The sequence below is a fragment of the Sciurus carolinensis genome, chromosome 8 (assembly GCF_902686445.1).
Source record: "Sciurus carolinensis chromosome 8, mSciCar1.2, whole genome shotgun sequence".
Lineage (NCBI taxonomy): Eukaryota > Metazoa > Chordata > Mammalia > Rodentia > Sciuridae > Sciurus > Sciurus carolinensis.
In genome coordinates this window covers 27,142,958-27,157,474 of record NC_062220.1, presented here as the reverse complement: position 1 = coordinate 27,157,474, position 14,517 = coordinate 27,142,958, and the positions used below count along the sequence as shown (strand labels likewise).

General features: G+C 33.8%; 1 protein-coding gene across 2 annotated transcripts in view; it reads right to left on the bottom strand.

Annotated features, from left to right (window-relative positions):
- Window positions 1-5,314: 5,314 nt before the first annotated feature.
- Window positions 5,315-14,517, bottom strand: part of Grm8 (glutamate metabotropic receptor 8) — a 758,935-nt gene continuing 749,732 nt past the window's right edge. The window contains exons 10-11 of one of the 2 annotated variants that reach the window (XM_047561191.1): window positions 11,597-11,898; window positions 5,315-5,633 (exon numbers count right to left, since the gene is read on the bottom strand). In XM_047561191.1, the coding sequence (XP_047417147.1) occupies window positions 11,602-11,898 (297 nt within the window). In that variant the 3' untranslated portion in view covers window positions 5,315-5,633; window positions 11,597-11,601. The remainder of the gene's footprint in view (window positions 5,634-11,596; window positions 11,899-14,517) is intronic. The other variant, XM_047561188.1, reaches the window with a different exon arrangement.

Sequence of the window (14,517 nt, the reverse complement as noted above, 5' to 3'; positions counted from 1 at the left end):
AGGTGTGTTTGTGATCTTTATTTCAGATATTGCTAATTAATGCTTACAATGATGAGAGGAAATACAATTAAATATTACTATTATCAGAAGGAGCTAATATGTGAAAATAGGCAAATATTTATTAATGGATGCTCTTTCAGTGTATGGCGAAATATGAATTTCTATCAGCACTGTTACTGTATATCTCTAAGGATAGGGGCTAATTAGTAGAGTTTTATCCTGTAGAAAACTTAATAATGTCTGTCCAATGGAATAGATAACCTTAATTGTTATGATTTTTCATATTCTAAGACACATAAGCAGTTTCATTTCAAATCCTCTGAGTTATCCCAATTTTTATTTATATACAATGCATATATTACTAGCATCTCAAATGCTCTTTGAACTAGTTCTAACATTTTTTGGTTCCCTCATTAGGTAATGAGATGAGTGAAACCCTCAATTTGCTCATTTTACCTTTGTTATAAAAGTTATTTTTATCTTTTTTGAAATTATACTCTAATAATTTTTATTGATCCTTAAAACCATACCAAGTTCTGCTGAATTTACCTAATGGAACTTACTTCAATGGCACATGATCTCATGTGTCTCCTTCACAACCTGAAACCTTAAACTGATAACCGTCTCTCCAGTTTTCTACAATGACTGGTCTCCACCTCCCATTTAAGTCATTCCATGCTTCATTCTTAGCTTCGCGTAGGTCCCAATACACACTTGGCATATTATGACTTTGTAACAAGTTATTTGTCAAAGTTAGCTTTATCTAAACCACTTAAATAGTAGACAAATCGAAAAAAAAAATTTAGTAGGAAAAACTTTTCTCCATCCTTTATCACTTTGAACATAGATACCCATATCGAAACATGATATAGGACTTCACACTGATAAACTGAGTTTAACAGAGAGAGAATGGTACTCTGAATACCCTGTGAAACTTAGTTCAGTTAAAGGGAAAATAAAGGGGCATGAAAGTTACAACAACATTAGGGATTATGCTACAAAAACATTTTTAGAATACTGTAATAAAATGTATAAAATATTTTTAAAATTAAATTATGCTATTTTTCCCATTACTCCTGAAAAATGATACTTTCTAAGTTGTAGTCAGTAAGTTTCTGAGAATTCATGGACATAATAATTTCTTCTTAAGGAATTCTTTTCTGGAAATTGTGGTCAAATTTTTCTTCATTGGTCTGGTCTTATTTTCATTAAATGAGAACCATAAAATCAAAAAGAAACATTTCTAATGATTAAGAGCTGTAATTATACAAAATTTGAAATTGTTATTCACTCTTTTAATGCAGTTGTTCCTTTTGACTATTTAATTCCAGAAGATGGATGAAAATATTGATAGTAAAAGTAATAAAATTACCTCAAATAAAGCATTAATCTGTAGGATATATAAAGAACTCAAAAAACTTAACACCAAAAAAACAATAACCCCTTCAACAAATGGACTAATGAACTGAATAAACAGTTCACAGAAGAAAATATACAGTTGATCAACAAATATATGAAAAAATGTTCAACATCTCTAGCAGTTAGAGAAATTCAAATCAAAACTACTCTAAGATTTCATCTCACTCCAATCAGAATGGCAGTTATGAAGAATACAAGTGTTGGCGAGGATGTAGAGAAAAAGGCACACTCATACATTGCTGGTGGGAATACAAACTGGAGCAATCATTATGGAAAGTAGTATGGAGATTCCTCAGAAAACTTGGAATGGAACCACCATTTGATCCAGCTATCCTCTCCTCAGTTTATATTCAAAAGACTTAAAATCAGCATATTACAGTGAAAACAGCCACATCAATGTTTATAGCAGCTCAACTCACAATAGCTAAACTATGGAACCAAACTAAGTGCCCTTCAACAGATGAATGGATAAAGAAAAAATGTGGTGTGTATATGTATATACTTACACACACACACACACACACACACACACACACACATATATATATGATGGAATATTATTCAGTTTTAAAGGAGACTGAAATTATGGCATTTGCTGGCAAATGGATGGAGTTGGAGAATATCATGCTAAGTAAGCCAATCCTAAAAAACCAAAAACCAAATGTTTTCTCTGTTAAGTAAGGGGAGGGGGGAAAAGGAGGAACTTTGGGTTGGGGAGGGGGGAGTGAGAGGAGGAGATGGAGTATGGGGGTAGGGAGGATGGTAGAGTAAAACAGACGTTATTACCCCATGTACATATATGACTGTATGGTGTGATCCTACAATATGTATAATCAGAAAAATGAGCAATTACACTACATTTATGTATGATTTATCAAAATGTATAAATGCATTCTAGTCATGTATAACTAATTAGAACAAATAAAAAAATTTAAAAATACTTCTATCATAAAAATAAAAATAAAATGATAAAAATTTGTGTAATTATATAATTGTAAAAATACCATTTCTTCCACTTGCTGACTGAATTAAATATCAATGTTGATTAACATAGCTTAGAAAATTGGTAATATTATTTCTAGATTGTTAAGAAGTATTGGTAAATAATGTAGCATATTGATTAAAAGGGGAAGAAATCAAGGACAATACTTTTGTTCCTAGATTCTTTTTAATGTAATAATTTAAATTAAAAATGTAAGACAATGTTTCAAATTCTCTGTAAAAATTTCTGATAAGCACTAAAAATTGAATTAGTCTTTCAGTTTCTATTCATATTCCAATGGTCATCCTCAAGTTCAAATTTATGGGTAGTTTTGCTTAAAAATAAAATTAGTCTTTTAAAGATCAACAATCATCAACTTAGACATCTTTAAGCATTAACTGTTATCAGTTAATTTTTTTTAAACACTGAGGTCAGATTTGGCCCAAGGTCACACTAATACATCTCTCATTGTCTACAAGTGACATTTGCTGAATATTACCTTGGGCTACATTTTTAGCATTCCCTCTGGCATGCTGAGATTAGATGTGACATTTCTTGTCCAGAATAATACACAAGGTCAATTCTAAAGAATATAATATTATATTTTTTGTGCAACTTTGCATTTGCTTATCTGTACGACACAGGCAGTTCATTTTAAAGCTCGGGTCTTATGAACTACCACCCAGCACTTGCTAAATCCTTCTCACAGGATGCCACCATTGTCCCAGCCTATCTGACTACCTCTGAGCCCTCAGCAAAATCCCTGAGAAAATAGCCACAGTGGAGGAGAGAATTCTCCAGCTCCTGCTGTAAAGAGGTTGAAGGAGATTTCCTCCCACTTCCTGGGGAGGGTGATGGTTTCATCAGCAGAGTTCCCTCTGAGATAATATTATAAAGGATGATTGGCGTATGCAAATCCACAAGAGCTATTATTCAACTCTGTTATGAGTTATATAAGATTTTGTATAACACCAAAGTTCAATTATTTATAAAAAAAAATATTTAGGAAAGCAACCCATTGGTAATTTTGTAATAGGAAGAATGAGCTTGAAATGTCATAAATCATGCTCGGTATTTATTCTTTTTCCTAAACCCTTAAAATTTTTTAAAAAGTCATAATATTAATAATAACCCACATTTGGCCTGAGAGCCAAATTCACCCTGTCACATCCACTTACCCTGATTAGAGTCAATTAATACATGAAAATATACTTGAGTTTTACTTTCAGAATGAAATGCAAGATTTGTAAAATTCAAGCATTTTTATACTAAACATATAAACATATGGATACTTAATTAAAATCAAGTCAAAAAAGCCACGGATAATCTCTAATAAGAAGAAAACAGTCAATTTAAAGATTAAAATTACAATTGTAATTGCTTCTTGCTATGGCTATTGGTACTGAACTACATGGTACAATAAACTAAATATGCAATTACAAGTTTATTTTGCTTAGTCTTGGTCTTTTTTAGAAAGGCACACCTAGAGGTGGGTTTAGGATTCTGATTACAGGATTGTATTATCAGTAATTCAGGTTATCTGAGGACTTGAAAATGACACCCTTACTCTTTGATTTAAATATTATCTACAAAGAACAAATTCCATTAGGAGAAGCTTGACAAAATGTCAATGAATACTCATTTCCTTCTACCCGTTGCAGTGTGTCTTCCTAGGTATCTAGGACATGTGGTTACATGTGGAAGGTGCCTGCACTATGCTACTTCAACCATCTCTATTAAATAAAGTGACTGTTAATATCTGTGTGGAAGCTACAGAGCACAGATAGCTCTTTATATCTATAAGGAGTGCAATGAGCCATCCAAGCTAACTCAGCAGAGAGAACATTTACTAACAAAATGATTGTAGAGACCCATTGATTTGATGGATGACTGGGATTGTATGGAATAGAGGAGCCCATGACAAAAATGGTAACAGACTTGAGAGCCGTTAACAGTCTTCTTTTATCCATCCTGGCAGGGTTTATTAGTATGAGAAAGGCTCCCTGTTTTCTCTCTCTTTAATGATACTGTTCTATGAACCAATGAATGTTTTCATTTGGAAAATAAGAAAGCACTGACATGTTATGCGAACTGTGGTTTCTTTAGTGATGCCAAGGGAATAAATATGCTAATTCTGTGCTTCAGAAAATTCACTGGGTAAGGCCCATTACTTCACTGATTTCAGCAACTATCAAGCCCAGGTGAGAAAAGGTTAACACCACATACAAGGGAAGTACTTCACTGTGCAGAAGCTTTGAATTAGAAATGTAATGGAGGATTTCAGTGATGCTTTGATATACTTCTACATGGTGATTTTTCCTATTACATTCTCTGAAGGAAAGTTTAACTCATCATTTGTTAATTATAATAACTTGAAGCAATTTACCTCAAGCTATTACCTGATTTTCCATAAAAGAAGAAGCTACTATGAAAAGCTATCACAGAAATCTGGAAATATTCACAAAATCTTACACAAGCAATGCCCTTTCATCTAGGAATAAAAGACAATTTTCCCCATATATACACAAATGTACAAAAACACATCCTTCAAAAAATGGCAATTCCTTGGACATCAGGAAGGGCCTAAATACCAACAGAAGTGCCAACTGAAAAGAAGAGCTTTCCCTAGCTTTAAAACTGGAACGAAACAACTCTCAACATTTGCAAAACATTCCTTTATTATTAGAAATAAATTATTTGTATAAAAAATTGCATGCGTCAATCATTGCATTTATTTTTAGCACAACCCAGGGCTTCAATCCAGTCAGCCATTACAAGAAACAGACTCGTCTTATACAAGTTGAACAATGAGGGGCAGGAACGGGAGTTCTCACAATCACAGAAAAATACTTACAAGAATAACATCAGACATGGTTTATTTCAACAGCATTTTTTTTTCACAAGCTAACATTAGTTTTCCTTTTTGTGATTTTTTTTTTTAAACTGCTCATGAGGAAGCAATACTTTAGTTTGACACTCATTGGTTGTGTTTTATAAAACGGGATTTCTTCACATCCCGTAATTGATACTTTTGGCTCATGGCTAATTTTTGTTCCTTACAAGACTGACTATTGATTTGATTGATTGTAGTCTACGGAGATCTCCAGGAGTGAGTTTTTGTGGTCTCATGTTCATTGTTTAAGATCACATACCATATTTCCTCAGATTGTCATTTCCCTGTTTCAGATTGAATGATTGCTGTAGCTGATATATGTTGTCTTGGTAGAGGAAGCTGTTGAGATAAATTAGGACAAATTAATAGTATACTAATAATTATTTTATTGATATAATTTTTAAACGCAAAACTGTGATGATGACTTTGTGCTATTCAGTTTTTAAAATATATTACTCTTTATTTTTAAACCGCCTAGTAGGAATTCAATGATCATAGAGATAAAAAGGCAAGCAGAAATTTTAGTTTGTAAAAGCCACTAGTTTCATTTCTGCTAACCTGGAGAGTTAGCAGAAAAATAAAAATGTAAAGATGTTAATTTTTAATGTTTAGGTGAAATTATATTTAAATATACATTTTGACTAACAAAGATTTACATGCATGTAAAATAAAAAAACAGATAATTTATCTGTCTTACAAAATTTTTTTAAAAAGTTTTTATACTCTACACCAAAGAGTCTTGGGTCTGATCTGATGACCAAGAAAAGGTTAAATGAGAGTAACCTGTTATGAAAGTCCCAACATATTCTGTTCCCCACTATTCATTCTTTTAGCAAATGACAGAAGCTCATTCCTATTGAACACCAATACAGTACAATACAAAATGTTAGAGAAAAAGCCTTTTATCAAACTACTTTCTTTGAACACATATACAATCAAAATTATTCGTAAAGAACATCTTTCCTACTTTTTGATTTTAACAAATACAAATTCAGTTCTTTAAAATTTATAAAGCACAGATAAATTGCTTTGTTTTAAAACACACACACACGAAGAGTAACTGGTTGTGCCTTGACCATGAATATATCTTCCATTTAAAAATAAACAACAATTTAGATTCTAAAGGCAAACATGGTAAAATATCAAGTACGTACAGTATATGTAAATATTGAAGTAAGCATGTGCTTTGGCAGTACATAGTTTTGGTTTATTTTTGTTTTATTCAAAGGATACAAATAGAGATGATTAGAAAATAAAAGAAGACTCAAAGGACACTAATATTTCAGTATTCTACTACTGTTTTGCTGTGAAGTAAAACTCATTATTGTAAGACTATGAGATATAGAGAACAAAATATCCTGTATCAGATTTGTACTCATGTTTAAACCACCAGTGAATATAAATTTATACACAAAAATTCTTTTGCATTTTTGAAAGATATAATGAAATAAATCTCAATCCTAAAACTCAAAATGATGTCTTATTTTTTCAGTGAAATTTGGGAGTGAATAATCATAGAAAAAAGTGAAACACATATGTATTTCAATATATAAATCCAGTTCAGGAGGAAATGAACTTTTAGAAAATAATTTGGTTCCTGAACAATGTATGAGACTAGAAATCACATAGCTACTTCTCTGAAATAACTGACAATCACTACTCATTTTAGCACCAGTGATTGACCTGACAAGTTCTTGGAGACATCAAGGTCCTAAAATGTCTATAGCCACTGAAATTAACACAGAGTCCAAGGAAGTGCGAACCACAGATGTTTGAACTGATTCTTGTCAGTGAATATTGTAAGCTATACAACAAAAACAGCCATAATTATCTACATAGCTCATGCTTCTACATTGTTATTGTGGCTCTGTAGAAATGAAGTAGACTTAAACCCGATTTTATGTTATCATCTATTTCCTACAAAATGAGTGAATAAAGCATTGTGTGTTTATGAGCACACAAGAAAATTGTTATCAATGGGGGAACAGATGATGTCTACAAGGACCAGTGTGGAGTCCTACTTTTCTACTCAACCTGCCTAAAAGATAGGATATATTAGACTTGTTTGGTGTGAAATGAAGCAAAATGATTTTTATGGTGGCTGACTTTTGAAATTTTTAATTTATATAATGCTCTCATGTGCCTCTAAATTTCTTCTAAGTAAATAAAATCTGTACTTGAGCTCTGTTTTTAAAGGACTTTCATAGAACCTCTGTAGACAAAGTGGAGAACAATTATCATAAATTAGAAAAATGACCATTAAAAGTGTCTCCCATCTTCTCTACTATTCAATATTATCAGCAATATCTGAAAATAAAAGGACACATAATTATCCAGTTTGTAGAAGACAGAAAGGAAAAATCATGATTAAAGCAGAGGAACAAGAACCAAAAAGACTTTGAAAAGGATGATATCTGAAGATGTCATTCAAAATATGGTGATGTGGATCAGACCATCTTTAAGGATCATTCTCATTTAAAGGTCTGTAGCTAATCATTGATTCAATTTTATTTTTTGAAATATCAAAATTGATTCCCTGAAAGAAACATGGTATAATTCTATTACAATACTGAGATTACAATACTCAGGAAATTGGTGTTAATTTTTCCACTGGCTCTAAAAATAATTAAGTTCTGAAAACAAAATCTAGTCAACATGAAAGCAACGACAAGGGACCAACTGTGATTGGCAAATGTCCTGCATAAATCTTTATTTCAGATGTTTTAGAAAGCAAACTGGATGAAAGATGTACAGATGAACAAATAAGGAGGTTTTTTACAGTGGCAATGGACATGCATGTGTGAAAATCAGTTTCTGAGTACAGCAATGGTTAACTTTCATTGTGTGTACCACAATGTGTTAAAAAACTAGAGAAAGCAACATCTACCTCCTGTGGCAGCTGTTTTCATAACTTATTCATGAACACAGCTTAAGGAATACCTCATAGAGTATTGGTTAATTGGGTACAATTGGCAAAATTCATATTTACCAACTTTGTTTCTAACTCCCCTCTCACCCTGTTCTGAAACAACATGCCCTTTTTATTTGAAGTGTAGTATATGCAAATTGGTTTTCTTTCTAGTTTCATATTACTAATATTTATTCCATGAATTTTGAAAACTTAAACCTTGAACATGTGACCAGAATTTCTGACATTAACAAGTCACATTTAAGATGAATTTTTGAAACCTGAGGGCTCATATGACTCTGCGGCCATGAAAGAAAAGCATTTTGTACATGAATAAAAACACAACTATTTGGTCAGAAAGAAAGAAAGCCAACAATGGAATAGTAACCATAATTATCAAAATCTTCCACATATTTAAAAAAGAAAAAAGGCTGCTAAAACAATAGTTATTGCATTCCAAGATACTATTTCCTATTAAATGCAGAACAATGTATAGCTTTAAGGCAGCAACAATACCTTTGTATTTATCCTCTGGTTGTATTATAGCTTACTAATGCCCCCCAACACTTTTTTTTTCTTTTTTTTTGGTACTGAGGATTGAACCCAAGGTTGCTTAACCACTGAGCCACATCCCCCAGTCGTTTTTAAAATATTTTATTTAGAGACAGAGTCTCAGCTAAATTGCTGAGGCTGCCTTTGAACTTGCGATCCTCCTTCTTCAGCCTCCTGAGCCACTAGGATTACAGGTATGTGCCACTGAGCCTGGCTACAAAGCCCTTTCTCATATGTCACTGTAATTTCACTGTAATATTGATGAATTAATAGAAGTCTAGCAGCAGAAAGTATGAGAATGCAGCAACATGGATATGGTTCCACTAGATCATTGAGAACAGACTCTACTCATTTTGAGAGAAGGTGTTTTAAATGTGAGGAGGTGAGGTGCTTGTTACCCATAATCCAATGGCAAAGGTTTTTCTAATATTCAATTATACTTCTAAAGACAGAACATATATTTAGAAGAAAAATATTACATGCAAGTTATTAATCACATGAATACTTTTCAGTGGGTTTGAGATTCAGAAGACTTCTTCCTAACGTAAATCATTGGTGCACGGACTAAAGGTAAATGGGACCCAAGGAGCCCATGACACCCATGCCAGGTTTCTCACTTGGATTCCCATATACTGAGTTATAAGCTTGGTTTCAAAACACACAAATCTACCGTTTAATCACAGAAAGGTCATGTAAGCACACAAAGACAGACTGTGATGACCTAGGGTGGGATTGTGGGAAGACATGAAAGTTTCACACATTATATCTCCTGAATGTTCAAACTATTATCACTTTAACTGGACCTAATTTATTTCACTCTAATCCACTCCTGTAAAAGATGACTAAAATCTCCAAAGTACAATTTACCTTTGTCCAGGCAGTCACTGACTCTATCTTGATTCATCTTTTCCACTTGCTTTCATCTTCCAAAAGGGAGCCTCTGACTACTCCAGAACATTATTGGCTTACCCTCCAAACTCATGTTTGGAATCTTTCACATTTATTTTAGAGAAAATAGAGAAATGATTGCAGGCTGTGTAATTTCCATTTCAATGTAAAGAGAAAATAACACAAAGAAAACAGGACATGTTGGAGACTTAGTTTTCTTTTTAGGCAATCTATTTATTCTTTAAAGGGTTTCAATTTTTTTCTCCACCATTTTCCAGAGGTGAATCTGGGATGATTGGTATTTATTTCACTGAAAGTTTGATCGTACCTATTTAAAACCATGTTGCATCAGTCTCTGGGTTGTTACTAAAATACAGGTACAATGGACTCTGGCAAGTCCCACTGAGAAGTACCAGTGTTTGAGTGTATCTTTGCCAACAGCAGTTTATTGGCATCCTACAGCAGGTTTTAACTTCCTACACTGCTGCTTTCAAGGTAGAAAAGCAGACAAAATTCTGCCCTCAAATCACAAGCATTCTACTCTGATGCCTTTAATAGTAGTCATAATAGTAGTTATAATACATTTTTGCTAAGAGCCAAAAGAAGCCCATTATTAGCAAATTGCCTAACTCTAATGAGAGATGATTATAACAATTTGTCACTAAAATCCATCCTTATTGTGCCTTCTCTCCAGTTTCACAAGGTTGCATGTTGACAGAAAGGGGACTACAGGGGGAGTATTTGTGGAATTCTTGTAAGTTTTCTTTTCTCTAAAAGTGATTAAATTTGGTATTAGTGATCCATAGATAATCTTCCTAGAGCCAATCTGGCCAATAATTCCAGGTCAATGAGTTTAATTAAGCCATGCTAATAATCTGATGCTAGTTTTATGTATGGGACATTGGAGTGAGCAATACTCACCTGCAGATCTTAATACAAGAGAAGGAAACCAGTGAAGATCATGAATTGCTGGAGTAATTAGCCAAATAAAACCAACTCTTAGTCTTCTATAATTAGTGTCAGAAGTACAGTGTGTGGGGGATACAGCCTGCTGAAACAATCTGAGAGGAACAGAGTATTTTTGCATATCAAATACTGATGTTGTATTCTCAAAAGACAGGAGGTCACTCTAATGTGAAGACCTTAGTTTTCCTTTTTTTTTTTTTTCTGAGGGGGGAGGATATCTATAGAAACTAGTAATATAAAGTTTATAATTTTTAATACCCAACTTTTTGCAATACAGATCTTCAATATATTTGCTACTCTTCCATTGATATCAAGACGGATTTTCATAGATCAGTTAAATCCTACTGAATCAACCTGGAAATCAGTGTAGTCATCATGTGCACCTTCTGAGGTGGACCACAGATAAATAGAAGGTAGGTAAGGAAAGGAGAAGAAGTGTTGGTAGTAGAAAGGATTCGTTTTTAATTGTCATGCAACTTTCAGAGAAGAGCTCTAATTATCAAAACCTACCCAAGAAAGGAAATTGAGGGACGCCAAAAGACTCTTCTTCACTTGGGGGAAACAAGTACTAACCGGACTTAATGAAACACATTGACTAACTTGTTTTCTCATATCCCAAAGGACCCGGATGAAATTATTTGTGGAAGGTCTGCAGGAGCACGCTGCTTCAAAACTGTGAAGAATAGTCAATATTGAACTAACAAAAACTGGGAAAATATTCCTAAATGTCAAAAGATCATCTTATAAATGGAAAATAGTTCCAAACACCAAGCTCTGTAACTCTTCAAAAGAAAACACCTGAGTGCCATGCTTTACAGAAGAGATTCTGTGGGCAAGTTTGCACTCTGGCAACAGCCACTCTTTTGGCAATCATTCAGTTTTCAAATGGTTCTGACCGCTGTGGTGGTCTCATGGTGTGTGGGTACCTCCATGCCCCCAGAACCATGTAGCAGAGCCCCCAAGACTAGTAGAAGAATATTCAACGTACATCTATCAAGGCGTGCTCCCGCTCTTGACCATCTGAAAGTCTACGGATGACTTACTGTTGGTTTCAAGACTCTCACAGAGTTCACTTTTCACCTCGCCATTTGGTCTGTCATTTCCTTTTTGGATCAGTTTGCTTTGCATGGTGGCAGCCGTCACCACGGCCTTGAAGCTCCTCTTGCGTTTTTGAACATTCTGCTCTGGATGAAAAATTATAATATAAACCTTGGGCATATAGAGCATCCCCAGAGACACAGAAGCACTTAAGCTCATGGAAACTGTAAGTGTTGTTGTCTGGATGTACATCTGAGGGGAGAAAAAAAAAAAAAAAAAAAGAAAGAGAGAGTCACTGTAGTTAAGCCTGACTAAGAGGAGATAAAGCAAATAGCATACCATTTTCTAAAAATTACTCCAGCTTCTCTGTTAAAGGTGCTCTAGAAACTCCTTGAAATTGCATATCTATATCCCAACCTACAAGTGTGTGGTTAAGTATGCTTGTTAAGCCCAATTCCTTAAAACAAATAGACCAATAACTAAGACGCTGAAACTTTGTTTCCTTTCAAGATCATAAATAAACTACATAAGGGACAAAATCAGTCTGAAAAAGCACTAACACTTTATTTCACAATTTTCTTCAGGAGGTACACCATTCTTGTAACAATACTTACCCCAAAGGGTAAATTCTGTAGAGTGAATATAGAGACAGTCAGTGAAGAATTCTAGAATATCATCACTGTACACCACTGCTTTAAAAATGCCAATGTTTCATTTTTACATCATTACTCAATTCCAAGCAGCAAACCTGATATATCACAGTCAAGTCATAAAGGTGTGATATTTTAACAGCCCCTCGGAAGAACTCTCCAGAGATTTCTCAATGATCACATCATATCAAAATAAATGCAGGTGTTTTTACAAAGTACATAAGACCTTCTTCCTCCAAGATTTGATATGTACTTGGGATAGGGTCTTGGTTCCAGTGTTTGAAAAATTCTCTCCCTGTGCCCATTCACACTGAAACTGCTCTCATGCTCACAAGAAGTCTCTGAAAAAACATTTTTTTAAAAAATTTCTATAACCTAGAGGTTAAGAAGCTGAAACAAGATTAAAATCACTGCTTTGGATTTTTCTTTATGGTATGGAAAGAAAGAAACATAACAAGATTTAAATCTTTAAAAACCAAAACAGAAATCTTTATTCTGCTTTCATTTTTCATGTCCTGAGCTCAAAATGTAATTACCCCAAGTAAGTCAGCATACTGAGTCAACAGAGAAACCAGGTCCAAAGTTATGAAAAAGACCCTCTTTTCTCATATCTACAATCCTCATTAATAGATTCACTCACTTGAATAATACCTTAAAAAATGAAAAGTGGCCAATTTTCATCTGGCCATCTTCAAAAGCCAACCTAACTTTGTCCTTTTTAATAAAGTATTTAAAAAACTTACCCCTAAGGATAGCTATCTGAATCAACATTAGTGTTTCCTTTTCCTAGAGAAGACAGTTTCTCTACAGATGTAGCCTTGAGGTCAAAACTATCTAAACTATGAGGAAAAATTGAGGCAACAGTAAAAAGACTATCCTTGTCTGTGAAATTATACTCTGCAGATTTCTGAGTTTGCTCATCAATTATCTACCACCAATGTTCTGCATTCTGAGGATGGGAATACCTTACCACAAGGTGCTTCTGATTGGTTTGTTTCAAAGTTCACCTCCTCCAGGAAGTACTCCATGACAAATTGTATCTCAATTATAATATTTTATTTTATTCCTAAGCACAATGCATTACATTAAAAATAGTGGAATACTTGCTAATGTGTAACTTTATGACTATATTTGTTTATATGAAATATATAATCAAAATATAAAATTCTTTAGCACAGGTAGACATTTTTTTCTTACATATCCCCAAGAAACTATACAAGATTCTAGAACAAGTAATTACTAAGAAATTTCTCATTAATTTTAGGTATATGAAAATCTCTAAGGGTCCCTTGATATACACAAATTATAGAATATACACTTCCTATACTGTCCCACTTTGTCATATGGACACCAGTAATGATTACCATAGAGAGTCAATGACATTTTGAGGAAGAAACAAAGTGATAAGGTATAAATTCCAGACTCTAGGCAAGGCTCACAAATACCAGCCCCAGCAGAGACCTGATTCAGATACATCCCTCAGCAAAGTGGAAAATTACTACATTATGACATCTCATGCTATCTGCCAATAAGTGAAATTCCATGTTAAAGTGGAGTCAATCAAGAAGGTCATATGGAATACAGATGTGTCCCTTTAAACCACAATGATCTCCCTAAGGTTTGCTGTCTACTAGCAAGCAACCTATTAAAATTAGCACTCCTAAGCTTCTCGTGTGCTGGTTAATCTTTGAACTTCAAGGCAGCATTGCTGTAAAAATCTATGCAGAGGGAGGACATGAAGATAAGGAAAGTGTTGAATCCACACACATAAATATCCCAATGCCCCTTGAATGGGGAAGCCTGTTTTGTCTCATCAGACCTGCCACATCAATTTAACCTAAAAACAAACAACAATCAAAATCTAGAGATGAAACAGCCATGAAGTGATGGGGAAACTCATACTGGATTTTTTACGTCTTAATTGGTTAGTCTTGCTAAAAATTTATAGTACTAGTTCAAATGCTACATAAATGCCTTTATAAAGTCTTATAGATTTTTCCATACCATCAAAAATTAATATTCCCTATTTAGAATAATTTTGGGAATATATAGTAAATTTAATCTTGCTAAGAATTAGGAACAAAAAAGATTTCAGAATGCTAGCTCCCTCATTAAATGCATTACTGCAGTCTACTTTTTCGGCAAGCCAACTGAGTGAAAAAAGCAATAAACACAGACACGAGAACTAAGCAGTATGATGCTAACTGTACTAAGCTCTCCA